An 18,529-nucleotide genomic window follows, 5' to 3' on the forward strand; every position below is an offset into this window, starting at 1 on the left:
AAGTCAATAAAATTTACCAATTAAAGAAATGCTATCATTAATTATAATTTTGAATCAATATTCTAACATAAACATGGACGATAACTCTCTCTCAAACATGTTTGTATTAAGTATATTTCAAAATCATCGAATTCAATACTTTTCGCATTTAGAATAATACAAATAAAAATATTTATATAAATTAGCAAAGTGTTTAAAAAAATAATTGTATGAAATATTAATAAAAAAACTTAATATTTATAAATAATTAGATCATTCTACATATGTATAAGAAGGGAATGGAGCTTCCAATTAGTTGTTACGCATTAAGTTAGTAACAAATACTTGTTAAATGATGATTTTCTTTCTGCTTTAAAAGGGAATAAATACAATATTGTTGCACTTTTAACATAAATAATAAAAATTGGATTAAACATGCCAAGAATTGACACAATTAATATTTAGATTCAATCCCTTTAAAGTTAAATAACATTTAATTAACTCCATTTAGAAAAAAGGAATATCTTTAAGAAACTTTTAAACAAAATAAAGTGTTTGTGGTTTAAAATTTTAAAAAAAATATTGTCACGCACATATATATTTTTTTTATAAAAAAATCCCTGATCACATGACACAATAAACTTATTATCATAAGGCTCGTTAGATTAAATATCATAGAGTAAATTATAACACTTTTTATAGTTTAACAAACTAATTAATTAATCCTTGTAGTATTTAAAACAATATATGTAATCCCTCCATTTATAAATTTATCATTAATTTAGCTCTTTTGTTATTTTTTTATGCCTTTTCAATTTATTTTGTCCATTTTCTATCTTTCAAAATAAAATAAAGAATATATAACTATGTAAAATGAGAAATTTGACTATGAATATAAGATATTTTTGGAATTAAATAATTACTAAATTGAGGATGATCATCATCAATAAAATACTATTTAATTGTTTTTTAATACTATAAGAAGTAACTAATTAATTACTTTTAATAAACTATAAGCTATGTTATAATGAACTCATATCCCAATTTCAAAAAGTTTATTTTCAATAGATGTGTTGCTTACTTGAGCTATGAATATTAGAAATTCTCACAAAAAAATCTTTAGGTTATGTTTACTTTCATAAAATAGTATAGATGTATTTCCATCTCTAATTTTTTTAGATGGAAAATAGTATTTTGTTAATACACACACACACATTACAATTACTAAGTGGTTGTTTGACATGCGTGTGAGGTTGAGGGCCAGCCACATATATTAATGTTCGGTTAAGTTGAAACTTGGTTTTGTTTTGGTGGGACCCACCATAAATTGTGTCTGAATCTAAGGTTTAACAAAAACACAAAAAATATGTTTTGCCCGTAGCTCAACCTCAATTTTTCTTCCATTATATACCAACCATAAAACACAAGTTGAAGAGAGAAAAAAAGCCATTGGAGGAAAATCAAACTTCCCAATTCCTCCCTAATTCCTCTAAAAAATCAAAGCAAAAATACCAATAATGAAGTAGTTTGTTGGCCGGTCAGATTTGTCTCATCTCTCTAAAAAAAATTCAAGATATGTCTCCTCCAACCATCTTCTCTCTTCTATTGTCGAAACTAATTTCCCTTTCTTTTTTCTACTCGATACGTGTTTCCATGTTTTTGAACTTGTAGATCTCTGAAAAAGGCATTTTTTCTCATTTTTGTTGTTGCTTTCATTGTGAATAATTTTTTCTATCTTCTACACTTTTTCAAAATTAATACATGATCTGATATCTCTTTATATTGTAGTTGCCGAAATAAGAATCAATTTGGTGACAATAATTTTTGCGTTTTAGGTAGTCTTTTATGGTTCCCGAGATCTAGAGAAGAAATATTTATTACTCCCTGGGTTGTGCGCCTTCAACTATCATCAAAGGTTTACTTAAATATGCAGTTTATGCTAAATAATACTATCAATCCTAGGCCAATGCTGAGTTTGATCTGAAGTTCATATAAAATCTAAAGTGAGTTAGGATAAAAAAAAATTATGTAACAAGTTTTTCCAATTTTTCTTGAAATTAAGTATTCAACTCGTCAATAACAAGTTTTTCTTTACTGCACACTGCTTCCTTCAACCATTTTAATATTGGACTGTATAACAATTCTGTAACTTCTTTATTAGGAGGTATCAAACAGGCCTTGTGGAGCTTATTTCAACTCCATTATCGTAAATGGCTGCTTGTTTATTCAATTATTTCTCACAATTGTGTATTTATTGTTGATGAATTTATGTGCAGATCTGTGTTGGTTTTAGAGCCACAAGAACAAGGAGATCCTGAAAACTTGTCCAGGAACAAAAAAGAGAAGCTATAAAATTGAGTGTGTTTTTGTTTTTACAATTATATAACTACTTACCTGTTTGTTGGTGCTGGAATAAAACTTTGGGTGTTATGTATTGTTCTTGTTTACAATATTGTGAACATATGGTGTTCTGAGTTATGTTAATTAACCACAACCATTATTGGGTTTGCATGCTGAAATGAAAAGAAAACTTTTAGTAGTTGTTGAAATTACCCATCTGTATTTTTAAGTCATCTACATTTGTGGCTTTACAATATTGTAAACTTTGTTGATTGTTCTTATTAACAATCTGTTAATTTTAATGCTATTATTGCCATTTTAGGCATAAATTATTTGTTTCATTTTAATTCTTTTAGGATTTTATGATATAAAATGCTTAGATCACTAGTTTCTTTTGAGATTTGAGAATTATCAATGAGATTTTATTAGGAATTTTTCATACATTTTCTTGGCCTAACATATAATGAGTAATTGGTGTGAAGTCAAGTTGTTCAATGTTCCATTCACTGCAAACCCCTGTTTTTAGAGCTGCATTTTCTATTGATTGTCTTGTGTGTGTTGATTATGTTAAAAATTTTAAAAACCTCCCCTTGTCTCGAATCTACCATCTCATCTTATACATACCTTCTTCATCCCCACTGAATACACATACTATGCACCCATTAATACTTTCCCAGAAAAAAATGTTTAGAATTTTCCTCTGCCTTATCATTCTTAGTTTTTAGTTTGTTGGGTATTGAACAATGATGTTCAGTTGTTGATGATATCTTATGGCTCATGGTAATTCAAAAATCAACTTTGATGTTTAGTACATGTTTAGAAACATAGAATATAAACAGGAAATATTACGGGCAGGAAAAATATAAGGCATTTAGCTACTATCAAAGTTTATTTTCCCCTTATGGATTATGTTCAACTCAAACAAAGTAAATAAAGAACAAAAATTTCATTTGTACAAACTGAGAATAATGAATATATTCTAAGGTCTGTTGTTTTTTAGTTATGGAAATTGAAATTTCAATGATAGACTATTATTCATATGCCTCGTGTATATATATATATATGCTCTAAGTTTATTTTTGAGAATGAAAGTCCTTTTCATTTCATTTCATTTTTGCCTACTTTGTTGATTGTTTGAATACTTGTATGTTGACTAGTGTTTAATATTATTCATTTGTTTATTTGTTTAGCATTATACACATGGAAGATGCGCATTTTAATGTAATATTCAATGAAGATCTTAATGATGATTATAAAAACATAATGGATCGCGTTGTTGATCACATTAATTATTGGGGTGATGATGACAACGATGGCTTAAGAGGGGATGGTGATGATGGGGAAAATGATGACGACAACAATGACGACGACGACGATAACGACGATGATAGTGATAAGGATGGTGAATCATTTTGGAGTCGAGATTTTGATATGAAAAAGTTAGTTGTGTGCACAACTGAGGCAATAAACATATATTATATTAATTATATGCATAAAGAACCGTGCATGATTTCATACAACACAGGCATACGTTGGCTAACTAAAGTTTTACGAGGACATTGGAAATGATGTCTCAACATGTTTAGAATGAACACATCAACTTTGTTGAGTCTGTGCAGTGATTTAGAAACAAAGTATAAGTTAAAGCCTTCAAGAAGGATGAGTGTGGTTGAAAAAATGGTTATATTTCTATATACAATAGCACTAGGAGCATCAAATAGGGAGGTTCAATAGCAATTTCAACATTCGGGTGAAATTATTAGTAGATGCATTAAAGAAATCCTTGCAGCAATATGTTTATTTGTAGTAGATGTCATAAAACCAGATGACCTAAATTTTACAAGCACTCCACGAGAAATTGCAATGAATCCAAGATACATGCCTAATTTTAAGGTAAGAAAAATGTTTGTTAATGTTGTCAGTATTCAACATTAAATTGTTTTCTGCATGTTAGTAAGTATGACATTATATTATCAATGGTTTTCATGTAGAAATATATTGGTGCAATTGATGGAACACATGTGCGAGCTTGCCTATCAACTGAAAATCAATTTCCATTTATCGGAAGAAAAGGTGTACCAACTCAAAACATAATGGCTACTTGTAGTTTTAACATGCAGTTCACGTTTGTGTGGGTAGGATGGGAAGGCAGTGCCTACGATACACGTATTTTTCTTGAGGTTGTTGACAATAGAAATATAAAATTTCCTACACCACCAGAAAGTAGTTATGTAATTACAAGTATAATAATTTGTTTATTATTTACTAATTAATGAGAAAATTTGAATATTGTTTGTAATTACAAGTAAATACTTTTTGGTTGATGCTGGATATCCCAATGAGTATGGGTATTTAGGTTCATATAAAGGTGAGAGATATCACTTACAAGATTTTAGACGACGTGAACAACCAAGAAATCAGCAACAAGTTTTTAATCGTGCACCCTCATCGCTACGTAATGTAATAGAACGTTCTTTTGGAGTATAGAAACAGAGGTGGAGGATTTTACAAAACATGACTGTTTATCCATATAAAACCCAAGTTGAAATTGTAGTGGCATTAATGGTACTATATATTTACATTAGGAGGGGATCATATAATGATGTAGCATTTACAGAATTTGATCGCAATCCTAATTTTGTTCCTGATGAGATTTTACCTGATGTTGTTGTATGCTCAGGAAGCCATGGAAACTATAGTCCTTCTAAGATAAATTTCGTATGTGATGGAATTGCAGATAGTTTAATGGAACAATACAAAATACTTTATAAAAAGCATTGATTATTTCATGATGTAATAGTAGTAGTTAAATCTATAATATTTCAATTAAAAACCATCAATATATATATATATATATATATATATATATATATATATATATCTTTTTTAGTTATTTTATAATCTCAATTTGAAAAGTGCTTATGGGATTATGGTAACGGTGGCGGTTCAAAGTGTTTTTCGCTTAGAAATGCATCAAAATAATTATTTATTTATTTTTTAAATTATTTTTGACATCAACATATGAAAACAATCTCAAAACATAAAAAAAATTATTTTTAGGAAAAAAGAAAAAAATATTTTTTTATTTTTTTAAAATTATTTTTGACATCAGCATATGAAATTGATCTGAAAACATAAAAAAATATTTTTAGGAAAAAAAAAGAAATTCAAAATTTTTTGGAACGCGGTTTGTATTGCGTTCCCAAACAGATACCAAATATATTAAATTACTTTTTATTCAACCTCAACTTCAATCACAGTTTTAAGTAAATATATATAAAACCAAATCAATTATAAAATAATTTTGCTCAAATCACAAAAGTTACCATAATACCAAATACTTAATGAAACTCTCAAACTTGGGTTGCCTAGTTGCCTTTATTGGAACACATTCTCACGTATGAGTTGAAACTATAATGAATTGAAAGTTCCATTGATGGAAGATTCAAATCCACCAATTAGTATTAAGATCTTTCCATTGGAAGTAATCATCAAAATCCTTACTTCAACTGAAAACTTTAACAAAAGACATGCATAAATAATAATAAAAACCATATATTAAAGATGAAAATAACAATTTAGATCTATCTATGACTATGAAAACGATCCAATCTAAAATCAACTTTTTATTTTTTTTAAAAAAAAAACATGAAGAAGGAAAAGAAAGCAAAATAAGTGGTTGCCACCCGTGATATACATGGGTGGTAGCAACGAAAAATATATTTTTAGGATGAGAGATTTTTCTAAAGAGACAAGAGAGAGAGAAAAAACTAGTTTTTTTTCATTTTATATTAGTTTTTATTCATTCTAATGAGTCTTTTTTAATAAAAAATTAAGGAAATATGTTTATTATAAATTTTCTAATACTAAAAACAACCATCTTGTTTGACTTTAATTGAAAATATTCAAAAGAGTTATCATAAAATATTAAGTCAACTATACAAGTAAGGGTGTAGCCAGGGGAAGGGGAGGCTGGCAGAGGGCCAGATCTGAAAACAAATAAAAAATTCTTGACTTTTTCTTGAATAATTTAAAATTTTAGGGTCAAAACTAATAAAATTTAAGTTTAGCCATTGTCAATAAAAGTAAAACAACAATTCTAGTGTTTCGCAATTTTTCAAGCAAACATTTTAATTCTTAATTGGTAAACGAATTCTTTTTATTTTTCTTTTTATAGATTTGTTTATGAAAAAAAAGAAGAAGAAAACTCACAAGTATATGCAATCTTAATCTCTCATGGATAATTTGTCTTTTATACAATTAGAGAAGGGAAGAAAATAAATCATGGCTAAAATAAATAAATAAATAAATAAAATATTACTAATAAACTTAAAGTGGGTGTTTTACTATACACCCATCTCCTGTGCGCATATGCATATATATATATATATATATATATATATATATATATATATATATATATATATATAATATTTTTTATTTTTTATATATTTGGTCCTTATAATTTTAGATGTTTATATTTTTATTGTAAAGTTTTATTCTTTTTTACGTTTTAACTCCTGTATAATGAGATAAGATAGTAAGATTTTGGATATTATATAATTTTCAAATAAAATTAGATATTTTTATGATAATATTAATAATTATTTTGTAAAACATTATATCGCAATAACAAATACCCCTTAGCCTATTGCAGGGAATTTTTTGAATTTTATTTTATTAAATTATATGGTAATTACATTAAATATTCTTAAATAAAAAAATAAAACCATTTAAATTTTAAATAAAAAATATGTTTATTTACTCAATATATTCTTATATATATATATATTTTTATTTATTAAAAAAACATATTATTCTTATAAGTAACATGGTTTTTTTGAATAAAAATTTAAAATAATTAAAATAATTATTTTTAAGAATTCCAATGACTTGGATTAAGGAGAAAAAGTTGTATTCCTTTAATCAAAACTTTATTTTCTTATTTATCTATTTATCTATTGTTTTGAAAAATTTTTCTTCAGAAACATGGTTTTGAAAACAAAAAATTATCATGATATAAAAATCAAGTTTTTTTTAAAAATACATATCATTATAGTTTTTACTAAATAAGAAATACAAAATAATTAATTTGATAAAAATATATAAGAAAATTTAAAATAAAAAATAAAAAAAATAAATATTTTATTCTCATTGAATATTATTTAAAAATATTTTAAAGAAAATTATGCATATTAAGTTTGTGTTTTTCTTGAAATTTCATTTTTTTAAAATTAAATTTTCTTAGTGTTTTTGAATTATTCTAATATAAAAAATAATATATTTTTTTAATTTTTTTAATATATTTTTAAATAAAAATATATTTAAAAAAACAATATTATTACAAACAGCACCTAATACCGGTAAAAAACCAAAACTCGTCCTCGATACTCTCAACACGTATAAATTATAATCCTATCAGCATTGCCGCACCCAACTCAAGGACCCTCTTTCCTTTGCTGGCATCCCCATTTCCACACTCTCTCCTCTCTTTTCTTTTCAAATCAAAATGATGTTGAGATCCATCAAATCCCTAGCGACCTCTCCATCATCCCACATCCTCCGCCGTGGCTATGCCTCTGAGGCCGTTCCCGACCGCAAGGTTGCCGTCCTCGGTGCTGCTGGAGGTATCGGTCAACCACTTGCCCTTCTCATGAAGCTTAATCCTCTCGTCTCCAGCCTCGCTCTCTACGATATTGCTAACACTCCCGGTGTCGCCGCCGATGTCAGCCACATCAACACCAGATCTGAGGTTTATGTCCTTCAATCTATCTCTTTCTTTTGATGCTTTCACATTTATTTTCCTCATTTTATACATTATTTATTTATTTATTTTGCATTTCTAATAAAATTTATTTAATGGATCTATATTTGATTCACCTGTCAATCACTTGTTTTTTGGTCTCACTTAGAGCTTAATCCATCAGTTGTATAATGTTGTTAGACTCATTTTGCTCTTTATGTTTCTGCTGCTTTGATTTCTTTTAGTGGTTTTTCTTTTTAGACTCGTTTTTTACTTCTTTCTTTGTTTGAGTTTAGGTTTCTGGGTATTCAGGTGAAGCTGAATTGGGGAAAGCCTTGGAGGGAGCTGATGTTGTAATCATTCCAGCTGGTGTGCCAAGGAAGCCTGGAATGACCCGTGACGATCTCTTCAACATCAATGCTGGGATTGTAAAGGGTCTCTGTCAAGCAATTGCCAAGTACTGCCCTCACGTGAGTATTGAGATTCTGTTAAAGCAAGTTTGTTTGTATGCCACAGTTAAGTTCGATGGTTTGGTTGAGCTCTATCTGGTGTTTGGACTTTAAAATATGTTTCTTTCAGCAAGTACACTAAAGAAAATGGACATGTGAAAGTGTAGAAACTGAATTGTTTTTTGGCTTCCTTATTTTTTGGTTTATGTGGACTTCCCACAGTCCTATTTGGAACCCAATGGAGTCATTTGTTGGAAGGCAACCAAACATGCCTTCGGCGTTATTTTGCTTTTATGTTTTTGTTGTTTTAATTTCATGTTGGCTGACAAATATTGTGGGATCAGGCACTTGTTAATATGATCAGCAACCCAGTGAACTCAACAGTCCCTATTGCTGCTGAGGTTTTTAAGAAAGCAGGAACCTATGACCCGAAAAGGTTGTTTGGTGTGACTACCCTTGATGTTGTTAGGGCCAAGACATTCTATGCTGGAAAGGCCAAGGTGCCAGTTGCAGGTTTGCCCAATTACTCATTTACGAGACACTTGTGCTTCTTATGTCCCACCTTTATTTCCCCACCGAAGGCCAAATTGAAAGAAAAGTGTATAAATGACATAAAATGTTACTTGTCTTTTTTTTGGTGTAAATGAAAGAGCTCAGCTTAAGTAGATGTCATTCTTGTATTAGCATGTTTTTTCAGTCTTTTATTGTGCAGTTCTGTGTTTTAGAACTTTTTGACTCATTATCTTCTGTAATTCTTCTCTGATGCTGACATGTTGTTCTTCTTTGGTTCAGAGGTTAATGTACCAGTTGTTGGTGGCCATGCAGGCATAACCATTCTCCCACTATTTTCACAAGTATTTATTCACTCCCCTTCCACTTTGTCTCCTAAATAACTCTATATGCAATGTATATTAATACTGTTTCTATTCAAATTCTTGTCTGATTGTTTGTGATCAACTTTTCTAATTTTGTTCTACTTGTTTGATTTATTTTATAGGCCACACCAAAAGCCAATTTATCTGATGCAGAGATTACTGCTCTTACAAAGAGAACTCAAGATGGAGGGACAGAAGTTGTGGAAGCAAAGGCTGGAAAGGGCTCTGCAACTTTGTCAATGGCGTAAGTTTATATCCTGAGCATAGTTATACACATGAATGTGTTTTGAATCCTTTGTTTATGGACACTAAATTAGCATTTCATTGTGAAAATCTTTGGCTTATAAAAGTTTTCATCCTAGTCAATTCACGTGTAATATTGATTTTTCTGAAGGATTAGATTTACCTGTCAGATATCTTTTCTTTTCTTTTCTTTTTTCTATCAAGGTAAGAAGTACGATGTGTAAGTGACACTAGGATGGTCAAGGACTAATCCTGTTTCTGCTTCTTTTTCAAGCAGTGTTGGATGAGCCAACATTTAGCAGACTTGTTTGGATTTTTGGACTCTTTTGGGGCTAGATTTCTTAGGTACAATGATTAAACCATGAAGTTGAACTCCTTAATTTTAATAATTACAAGACTTTTTAAGCTGTTCCAGTAAAAGCTAACATGTACTTGAAAAAATATTGATAGATTCAAAGTACGCCGTTGAATTCTGATTTTGTAATTCTTTGGCCACTCTTACTCATTGTTGGCCTGTTTTCCACCCATTTTCCTGACTTCATTTTTTTTGTCTGCTTCTGTTCAAAAGTTGTAGAAAATGTGAATGGATTTCTTTTTCAACCGCTTATGGTTCTGTGACTTTCTCTTCACCTTTTTACAAGTCTCTTCATGTCCTTGCACCTGCTGTAATTATAAAAGAAAAGGAACTGTATATTTTTAATTTATTTGATTGGCCATTCGCAGCTATGCTGGAGCCATTTTTGCTGATGCGTGCTTGAAGGGGCTCAATGGAGCTCCAGATGTGGTTGAATGTTCATATGTGCAATCAACTATCACTGAACTTCCTTTCTTCGCTTCTAAGGTAATTTGATCAACTTTGTTTGAACATAAAATCTCTTTGTTAGATTATGTTGATGTCAAATATCCTCTGATGTGAATTCATTCTTTTAATTTACTTAATTGCACATTGTTTGCAAGTTAAAGAATACCATCTGTAACTGATTATTGCTCGTCACAATATATCAGTTTAAATTAATTACCTTTGGGAATCTCTTCCGGGCTGTCCTGTTTGCTTAGTTGGAAAAGAAAGAATGATATCAATTGAATTTAACTCTATTAAGCCCCAAACTCGAAATAACTGGGTTATATTTAGCTATATGGTTGTCTTATCCGGTTGTGTTGGGTTGTGCTTCTGAATGATGTTGTCATTTAAACATGCTCGTAAAATTAATGTTTTGTACCTTTTGGAATCTCTTCTGGGCTGTCCTGTCTGCTTAGTTGGAAAAGAAAGAATGATATCAATTGAATTTAACTCTATTAAGCCCCAAACTCGAAATAACTGGGTTATATTTAGCTATATGGTTGTCTTATCCGGTTGTGTTGGGCTGTGCTTCTGAATGATGTTGTCATACTAAAACATACTAGTTTAATTCGTGTCATTTTTTTTTCACCACCTCATTACCTCCAATCTCATCAATATTTCTCACTGGTGTATCCAAGGATTTCTTCCCATACATGCTGAATATGATTGAATTATTTTTATGACCTTTCCTTAATTTTGCTGCAAGAGTTGCATCTCCTCTCTGCAGATGCCTTTCTTAATTTGGTTATTGTCTTTCCATGCATGGATCTTAGCATTTTTTTCTAGGTTATACTAATTTTGTAACAATGCGATCACTCACTGTCAAATAACTTGATGCTTTTAGTTCAAAAAGAAAAAAAAAAGGAAAAGGAAAAAACAAATGGGGACTTAGTGGGAAAATGAAACTGTTATAATATCTGTCACGCCCTGTTTTTAGCAACTGCTGTGCAGATATCTCTGATGACAAAAGGTTCATTACTTTGTGAAGGTTCCGTGATGCTTTGCACCTTTATCAGATGTAGCACTCTGGTATCTGGTGCTTTTCTAGTGCAGCATTGCTGTACACGTGCATTTTTCTGTGGAAGTTTTGTATTTTTATGCGTGCTGGGGTGGTCAGATAGTAAACATGGGAATTTGTTTTTTTGTGTTTGCAGGTGAGGCTCGGAAAGAATGGCGTGGAGGAAGTTTTGGGGCTAGGTCCTCTCTCTGACTATGAAAAGGAAGGTTTAGAAAAGTTGAAGCCTGAACTCCAATCATCTATTGAGAAGGGAATCAAATTTGCCAACCAGTAATTCAAGTAATGTTACTTGCTCCTTCCATCACAAACGCACGCAAGTTTTGCATTTTTCAGTGTTGTATTTGCGGCTGCCAGCAGCTCCAGCATTGCTTTTTCATGTAGAGTAGGCACATAAAACCAGGTTTTATCAATAAAATACCCTGTGACTTGAGGTGGTAGTTGATACTCTGGAGAGAATTGGAAATCTAGTTTATGCCAAGTGCAAAATGCTTGTAAGATTTTATTCTTATTCACAGGGATGATATTTATAAATCAGAACCTATCTGGTGGATCGATATATCCATCTGACTTGCATGCTGGGTATCACCCGACTACAAAAATGTGAAAAAAACCAAAAAGAAAGCAGCAGAAGGAAGAAAAACAAACACAAGATATCTCAAGTACAAGGTGTCTATGCTGAATTACAAATTCCCTTCATGGATAATGTCATTTTATATGCCCAGGAAGCTACCCCACAACATCAGTGACAGCACAAGATTGCGAAGTAGCGATCTGGTTAATTAATCCTTTCCAAAACCATGCCTTCTCTCATTAGCTTGCTTTAGTATTTCCATCTAAAATCTTAAAACACTAGTTTCCATGCTCAATCAACAGAACTCCACTCGTGAAATAAGTTCCTCGTATCCCCAGAGCATCCCATATTTTGCTTATACTGAAATGGAAAGCATCAGAGGGCTTCCATCTAAAGCAGTTCAGCCAAAAGGTCAGTGCTATAAATTGAAGTCATACATTTCCACACGTTTTATGTTTTCTACTTTTTGGAGATTTTTTTTTTCTAATGATTGGTAAGTTGCATTGAATTGAATTATAATACAAGACAAAAATCAGAGTTCGTTTTAAAACTGCTGTCGGCAGTTTCCAGAGGTAAAATTATGCATTGGTAATAGTAATACACCAAATCACAATTACACAGGAATTTGAAAAAATTATACTCGCTATAAACCCTAACTGGTTTTCAAAGATTTTATGACAATGAATTGATTACGCAAAAAAAAATTATATTATCACCTATAAAGCATCATGCTTTAGGCACGTCATGTTTTAGTCGGATTGCATTGCTAGTTATCTTAAATTTTTATGGGTTGTTGTGCTTCATTATTAATGATTTGTCTATTATATTTATTGAAATTGATATTTTTTTACTCTGATATCAATAAATACCGGAGTTGATATTTCTAACTATGCGTCAATAAATACTAGAATTGATACTCGTCATGAATCCACTTACTTTGAATACTTCTGAATTGAGTTTTAAAATGATCATTGAACTGCGAGAATGACAAAAGAAAAGTGGGCTTTGGATGTTTTCAAAGGAATGAGTTTTTGGTATTTTATATATAGGCCCGACATGCCATTTTATTTAGGACAAATTCTAATGGGCTTTATAAACATTATAAAATGCATATGCAAACAAATTTTTTTTTTATATATATATATCAAAAAGTGATAAAACAATAATTTTATAAAAATAATAAAACTTGCAAAAATATTTTTGAGCTCTTTTTTATGTTAAGAAATCACAAGTTAATACAAATGCATTTTTCATTTATTTTTTTGGATTTAACCATGATGCAAATTTTAGAAATGGTAAATAAAAATGTTTTTATGATATATATGTTTTATGTTATTGTTCTAACACAAGCTAAAAAAAATAAAATCATGCATCACACACCTCTACTTTTACAATTCTTAAAAATACTCACAACAAATATACAATTAATTTGCAAAAAACAAATCTTAGCTTCTAAATCAACCTTAATAATGTTGCTAAGTAGGATGAGATTGCTGAAATGAAACCAGATGCTTTAAAACAGTGGGTTTCCTACTGTGTGTGCTTTTCATATGCCGCTATAAATGACGATGCATGGAATGACGCTCCAAAGTCCTGGATCGAGTGTAGTCCTAAAACGAGCATGGCACAACAGATTGGGTAGCTTCCCCTTTCCTTTTCATGTTTGTGCTTGTGGATATAATCATATTACCTGCAAAAAAAAAAAAATCACACAGCAAAATCGATTTAATCCCTTCTATCTTCACAGATTTGTTATCGTTTTGAGAGGAAACGATGGTGGCATGTGAGTTGGAGTAAGAAGAGTTGTTAGTCGTGTGACTCATGGTACTGGTGTAAGTTGACTATTTTGAAGGTTGGTTCGGATGAAACAATTAAGTGAAGAAAGGTTTTATGAGAGAAAGGTTATGGGTTTCGCATGATAATGGGTCCGCTGTAAGTGGTGGTGTTTAAGGGTTGTTAATTGTTGTCTTGGGTTTATGGGTTTATGACAGTGAGAGAGAGAGAGAGAGAGAGAGAGAGAGAGAGAGAGAGAGAGAGAGAGAGAGAAAGAGAGAGAGAGAGAGAGAGCAACATGGGTTTACTATCAATAAAAGCTTAGGTTTTACAAAGGGAGGTAGAGACAGTTGTTATGAGGTTGGCTAGCAATTAAAGGAAAGAGTTGGATTTATCGTGGGTGTGCTGGAATCAGTGGAGCTGTTGGTGTGCTGGAGTGCTAGAATCAGTGGAGCTGTTGGTATGGTAGGTGGTCGGCGGTTGGTTTTTTCTTCTTTTGTTTTAAAAGAGAATGACGGGAGAAAGAGAATGAGAGAGAAAGAGGGGAGAAAGTGTTAGCTAGATCATCAATGAAATATTTTTAGGTTCTATATAGGAGTTCTAGCATCTTACTTTATTTTTATATTTTAGTTTTACTCTCGAAGTAGAATGTTTTTGATCTCTCCTTAATGTAGAGATTTTGATATGCTCCCCTCTTTATTTTCTATATATTGGTATCTGTATTCATAATACAGGAGTCCCAAAGCATATGAAATTCAAAGTCCAAAACAATCTCATCATCTTTTTTAAAATTTAAACTTGATTAGAGTTTAAAGTCAAATTTGAAAATGAATAAGTAAGATATCATGATCATCATTTTCAAACTGAAGATAATGAGAGAATGAAAAATACACATTATAGTCTCTAGTTTTTTCACAAGTTGACAAATCACTCTCTTAATTTAAATTAGTCCCCCAATATTTTAATTCCAAATGTTAACCCCCCTTAAAAATTAAATTAAATTAAAAGCCAATGGGTTAAAATTGAGTTATGACAGTTGCCTTCTCTTTACAATACTTCCAGTGCAAAGACATTGAAAAATTTATTTTCTTTTGGTTTTTTATAGTAAGTTTGTAAAGAAAAAATAAGCATGAAAGCGATTTTTCTTTCAAATCTTGCAAAACTTTGAAAGTGGTCATTTGAGAGGCAACTTTCCTTGAGAAACAGTTAAATCTTAAAATTGGTTATTTGAAAGGCGACCTATCTTGCAAATGAAAAATTCAAAGATTTTTTTTAAAGAGGTCTAATTGTTATAGATGACCTGTTCATTGTTGAAAAATTCGGAGATTTTTTAAAAATAATCTAATTGTTCCAGACGACTTGCTCATTGGTATGAAAAATTCTATGATTTTTTTAAAGTGGTCTAATTATTTCAGACAACTTGCCCATTAGTGAAAAATTCTGGTATTTTTCAAAAGTGATTTAATTGTTCTGGGCGACTTGCATGTTGGTGAAAAATTCTGAGATTTTTCGAATCTAATTGCTTAAGGCAACCTATTTGTTTGTAAAATATATGAAAGTGATTTCAGCATTAATCTCATTTTCATGGATGATCTATCCAAGTGAAAAATACGAAGATTTTTTAGGATTTGTCTCTTTTTTTCAAGTGACCTCCCTGTTCGTGAAAAACATTAAATTTTTCAAGATTGATCTCATTGTAATGGGTGACCTATCCAAAAGAAAAATACAAAGATGTTTTTTGAAAAAAAAAATTTAATTGTTCTAGGCGACCCTGCCTATTGATGTGAAAAAAAAGGAACATTTTCAAAAGTATTTTGAAATTTAGCCGTTTTAAGATTACCTACCTTTTGATTGATTCCATCAGGGATTTTTCTTGTGATTTTATTCGCAAAACACGTTCAATGCTTTGGAATTAGATGATATGCATGCATATTTCCTGGTTTGAAATATATGCCCCCCTTTCTTCACAATCCCTTTCTTGCTTGATTGGTGAGGTTTGTTATTTCTGATCCAACTCATTTTGGTCATTTGACTTCTAACCCATTCGAGTTGGCCTATAAGTCTTTTTTCAGAGTATTTATAATTTTACATGGCTTAGCATTTATGGTGCTCGTCACGACCCATTTACTTACAGGAAATTCTATGTTTTGTTGATTAATTTGAGGGGATCATTCATTACTTCGTTGTCTTACTACTAAAAAAAATCAGTGCCACTTATTGTCTTGAAAGATTCAAACAACTTCTTGTAAACAACGATGCCCCATTGTCTCACTACCAGAAACATTCTCTTTTCACTGTTACTTTGAAGGGATCAAATTGCCTTCTAAATATAACGTTAGCCCTTTGTTTTGACCATTACCCCTTAATGCGCTTCGTCAGTAACTCAGACAAACAATGGCTTTGAGCAACCCCTCTTTTTTTTTTTTGGCTTGGTTTCAATGAAGAAATCTTTATTCATAATGAATTTTGAAATCTTGATCTTGTATTTTCAAAACAAAAATTGTTTTAATATGAGTTTAAAACAATTTGCTTTTGAGATCTTGCAACTCTCTAGGGTTTTTTTGAAAAAAAAATGATTTGTTCTTGTGTCATCAATATTAAAATTGGTGAAGTACATGATGATATGACTTGTTTTTGTAGGTTTCAAAGCAAGAGGCTTGAGTAAAAATAAGAGACTCAAGTAAAAGCTCAAGGTTTTGTTTGAGAAAAGTCTCTTTTTAAAACAAATTTATTTTATCAGCATGAATAATAATGAGTAGTTTATTTAAAATGTCATGAATCTTATGAAAAAGTTTTTTGCATTTCGAGAGCACCATTTATTGGTCGAGGTTGTTTGTTTGCTTAATTAGAAAGGACTTTTAAAGATACATAATGTAGGCTATGAAAAAAATTCATAAAGCTCAAAAAATATTTCAAGGTTTCAAAGACTTAGAATCATTATCATCAGTTTTACTTATTGTGTCTTTCAATCCTTTTCTTTTACTGCTTTTCTTTTATTTGTCTTTTTTTATTGTTTTGATTAGGCATCCTCATTTTGTTTTGACTATCACCTTTTCTTTTGATTTAGGCATGCTCTCTAACATTTCAGTTTCTTAAGCTCTTGTTTTTTAGCTTTCTCATAGTTTTTCCATCAATTATTGATCATTGAAATATCATTTGCTCTTAGTGTGGGGTGTGAGGTTTTCTTATGAAGGAAAATCTATTTAGGCTCAAAAGAGGACCATAATGAATATATTCATTTTTGCAAAGAAATGCATTTCAAAAATCAATGAACAAAAAATCTACTACATGTCATTATGCATACATCTAAAACATGGCTCAAAAGACATAGTGTGAGGGTGATTGTTTGTTTTTCTATTCATATATTCTAGTTTAGAGTTTGGTCACTTTAGTGCGGGAGTTTCTCGATTCATTAATTAATTTGCCATCCTATAAATAGAATCTTAAAATGTTGTTTTAAACAAACATCGAATTATTTTTTAAATCAGAAGCAAGTTCAATTTTTTAAAATTTCACTAGGAATAAAATTTTTGCAAAACAAATTTTGAATTATGGATCATGCAAGTTTGCAAAGGTGGGTTATTACGGCGATTCTTTTTTAGAATTTCTGATAATGAATAATATTTGGTTGTAAATCAAAGAAAAAGATACAATTGAAGGTAGAACTCATTATTTCATTGAATTTTGAAAAAGAGGCTCAACAATAAAAAAAACTTTACACTAACATCTTGAGCTATTATTGCTAGCAAGGTAAAACATAATAACAAAGGAAAGCACACAACACTTACCAACCATTGATTGAGTTTTTCTCAATCATTCAACTCCTATAGCTCATTAAATGGGCATTTTCCTGACAGTTTGTTGCAGTCATATATAGACCATTCTCATCATAATGACATTGTAGCTTTATCTTCAGGATGATTGATTTCTAATGACCATTGTGGAAAAGTTAGCTATAGAAGGGGTAGGTATTTGGAAGTTGTAGGTATTTTTATCTTGGTAGCTTTTTTTCTTATATTTATAGCCACCTTCGACATTGTGAACCTCAATTTCCTTCCTTTTTCCAGTGAAGCATTTCTCCTCATTCAAGTTAGCAATTCTACTCAACCAAATGGCTTGTTCAATCCTCTCAGCTATAATAACCAAGTCATTGAAATATTGTGCAAAATTTTCAATCAAGTATTCAAAGTATAAGGCTTTAAAGGTGTTAGAAAATATACTGATCATCTTTTTTTTCAATAGAGAATTAACTTGTGCAACTTAATGGAGGACCTATATGTCAATCTGCTAAATAAAAATCATATAACTATACAAAGTAAATATCAGATGCAAAAGTGATGATGTTATCAATAAGATAAATGTATATTAAATGTGGACTCGCCTTTCATGGAGTATTAATAATAGTTATTCATGGATTTTAAGAACTCGATGTCATTATCATGTCAACGAGAGGATTCTTGTTTAATCTTGCCTAAGTTCGAGCTTTTGTTAGCCCTTCGGCTTTCAATTCAGGGAAGTTTTTTTTTGTCAATTGTAACAACTCAGATTCTTGTAAAATTCTCATGTGAAGACCCTACATAATATTAGATCGACATATCAACCACTTCCAAGTAAACAATCAAACGAGAGTTGGATGATTTCACGAGTTTTGCCCAAGCTAAAGTCATTGGAGCATCGTTCCTTCCTCACTTATCTTA

General features: G+C 30.6%; 2 protein-coding genes across 2 annotated transcripts; both read left to right on the forward strand.

Moving 5' to 3' along the window:
- The first annotated feature begins 3,519 nt into the window (after nt 1–3,519).
- Nucleotides 3,520–4,053, forward strand: LOC133702747 (uncharacterized). Its single transcript, XM_062127072.1, has 2 exons — nt 3,520–3,758; nt 3,939–4,053. Exons 1-2 carry the CDS (start codon nt 3,520–3,522, stop codon nt 4,051–4,053), a joined length of 354 nt encoding a protein of 117 aa, XP_061983056.1.
- Nucleotides 4,054–7,732: 3,679 nt separating this feature from the next.
- On the forward strand, nt 7,733–12,061 carry LOC133703142 (malate dehydrogenase, mitochondrial). Its single transcript, XM_062127581.1, has 7 exons — nt 7,733–8,071; nt 8,359–8,532; nt 8,856–9,024; nt 9,304–9,365; nt 9,509–9,630; nt 10,353–10,470; nt 11,625–12,061. The coding sequence occupies exons 1-7, from the start codon at nt 7,829–7,831 to the stop codon at nt 11,760–11,762; spliced, it is 1,026 nt and encodes a 341-aa protein (XP_061983565.1). The 5' UTR covers nt 7,733–7,828; the 3' UTR covers nt 11,763–12,061.
- Nucleotides 12,062–18,529: the final 6,468 nt, after the last annotated feature.

Source organism: Populus nigra, chromosome 9 (genome assembly GCF_951802175.1).
Source record: "Populus nigra chromosome 9, ddPopNigr1.1, whole genome shotgun sequence".
Classification (NCBI taxonomy): domain Eukaryota; kingdom Viridiplantae; phylum Streptophyta; class Magnoliopsida; order Malpighiales; family Salicaceae; genus Populus; species Populus nigra.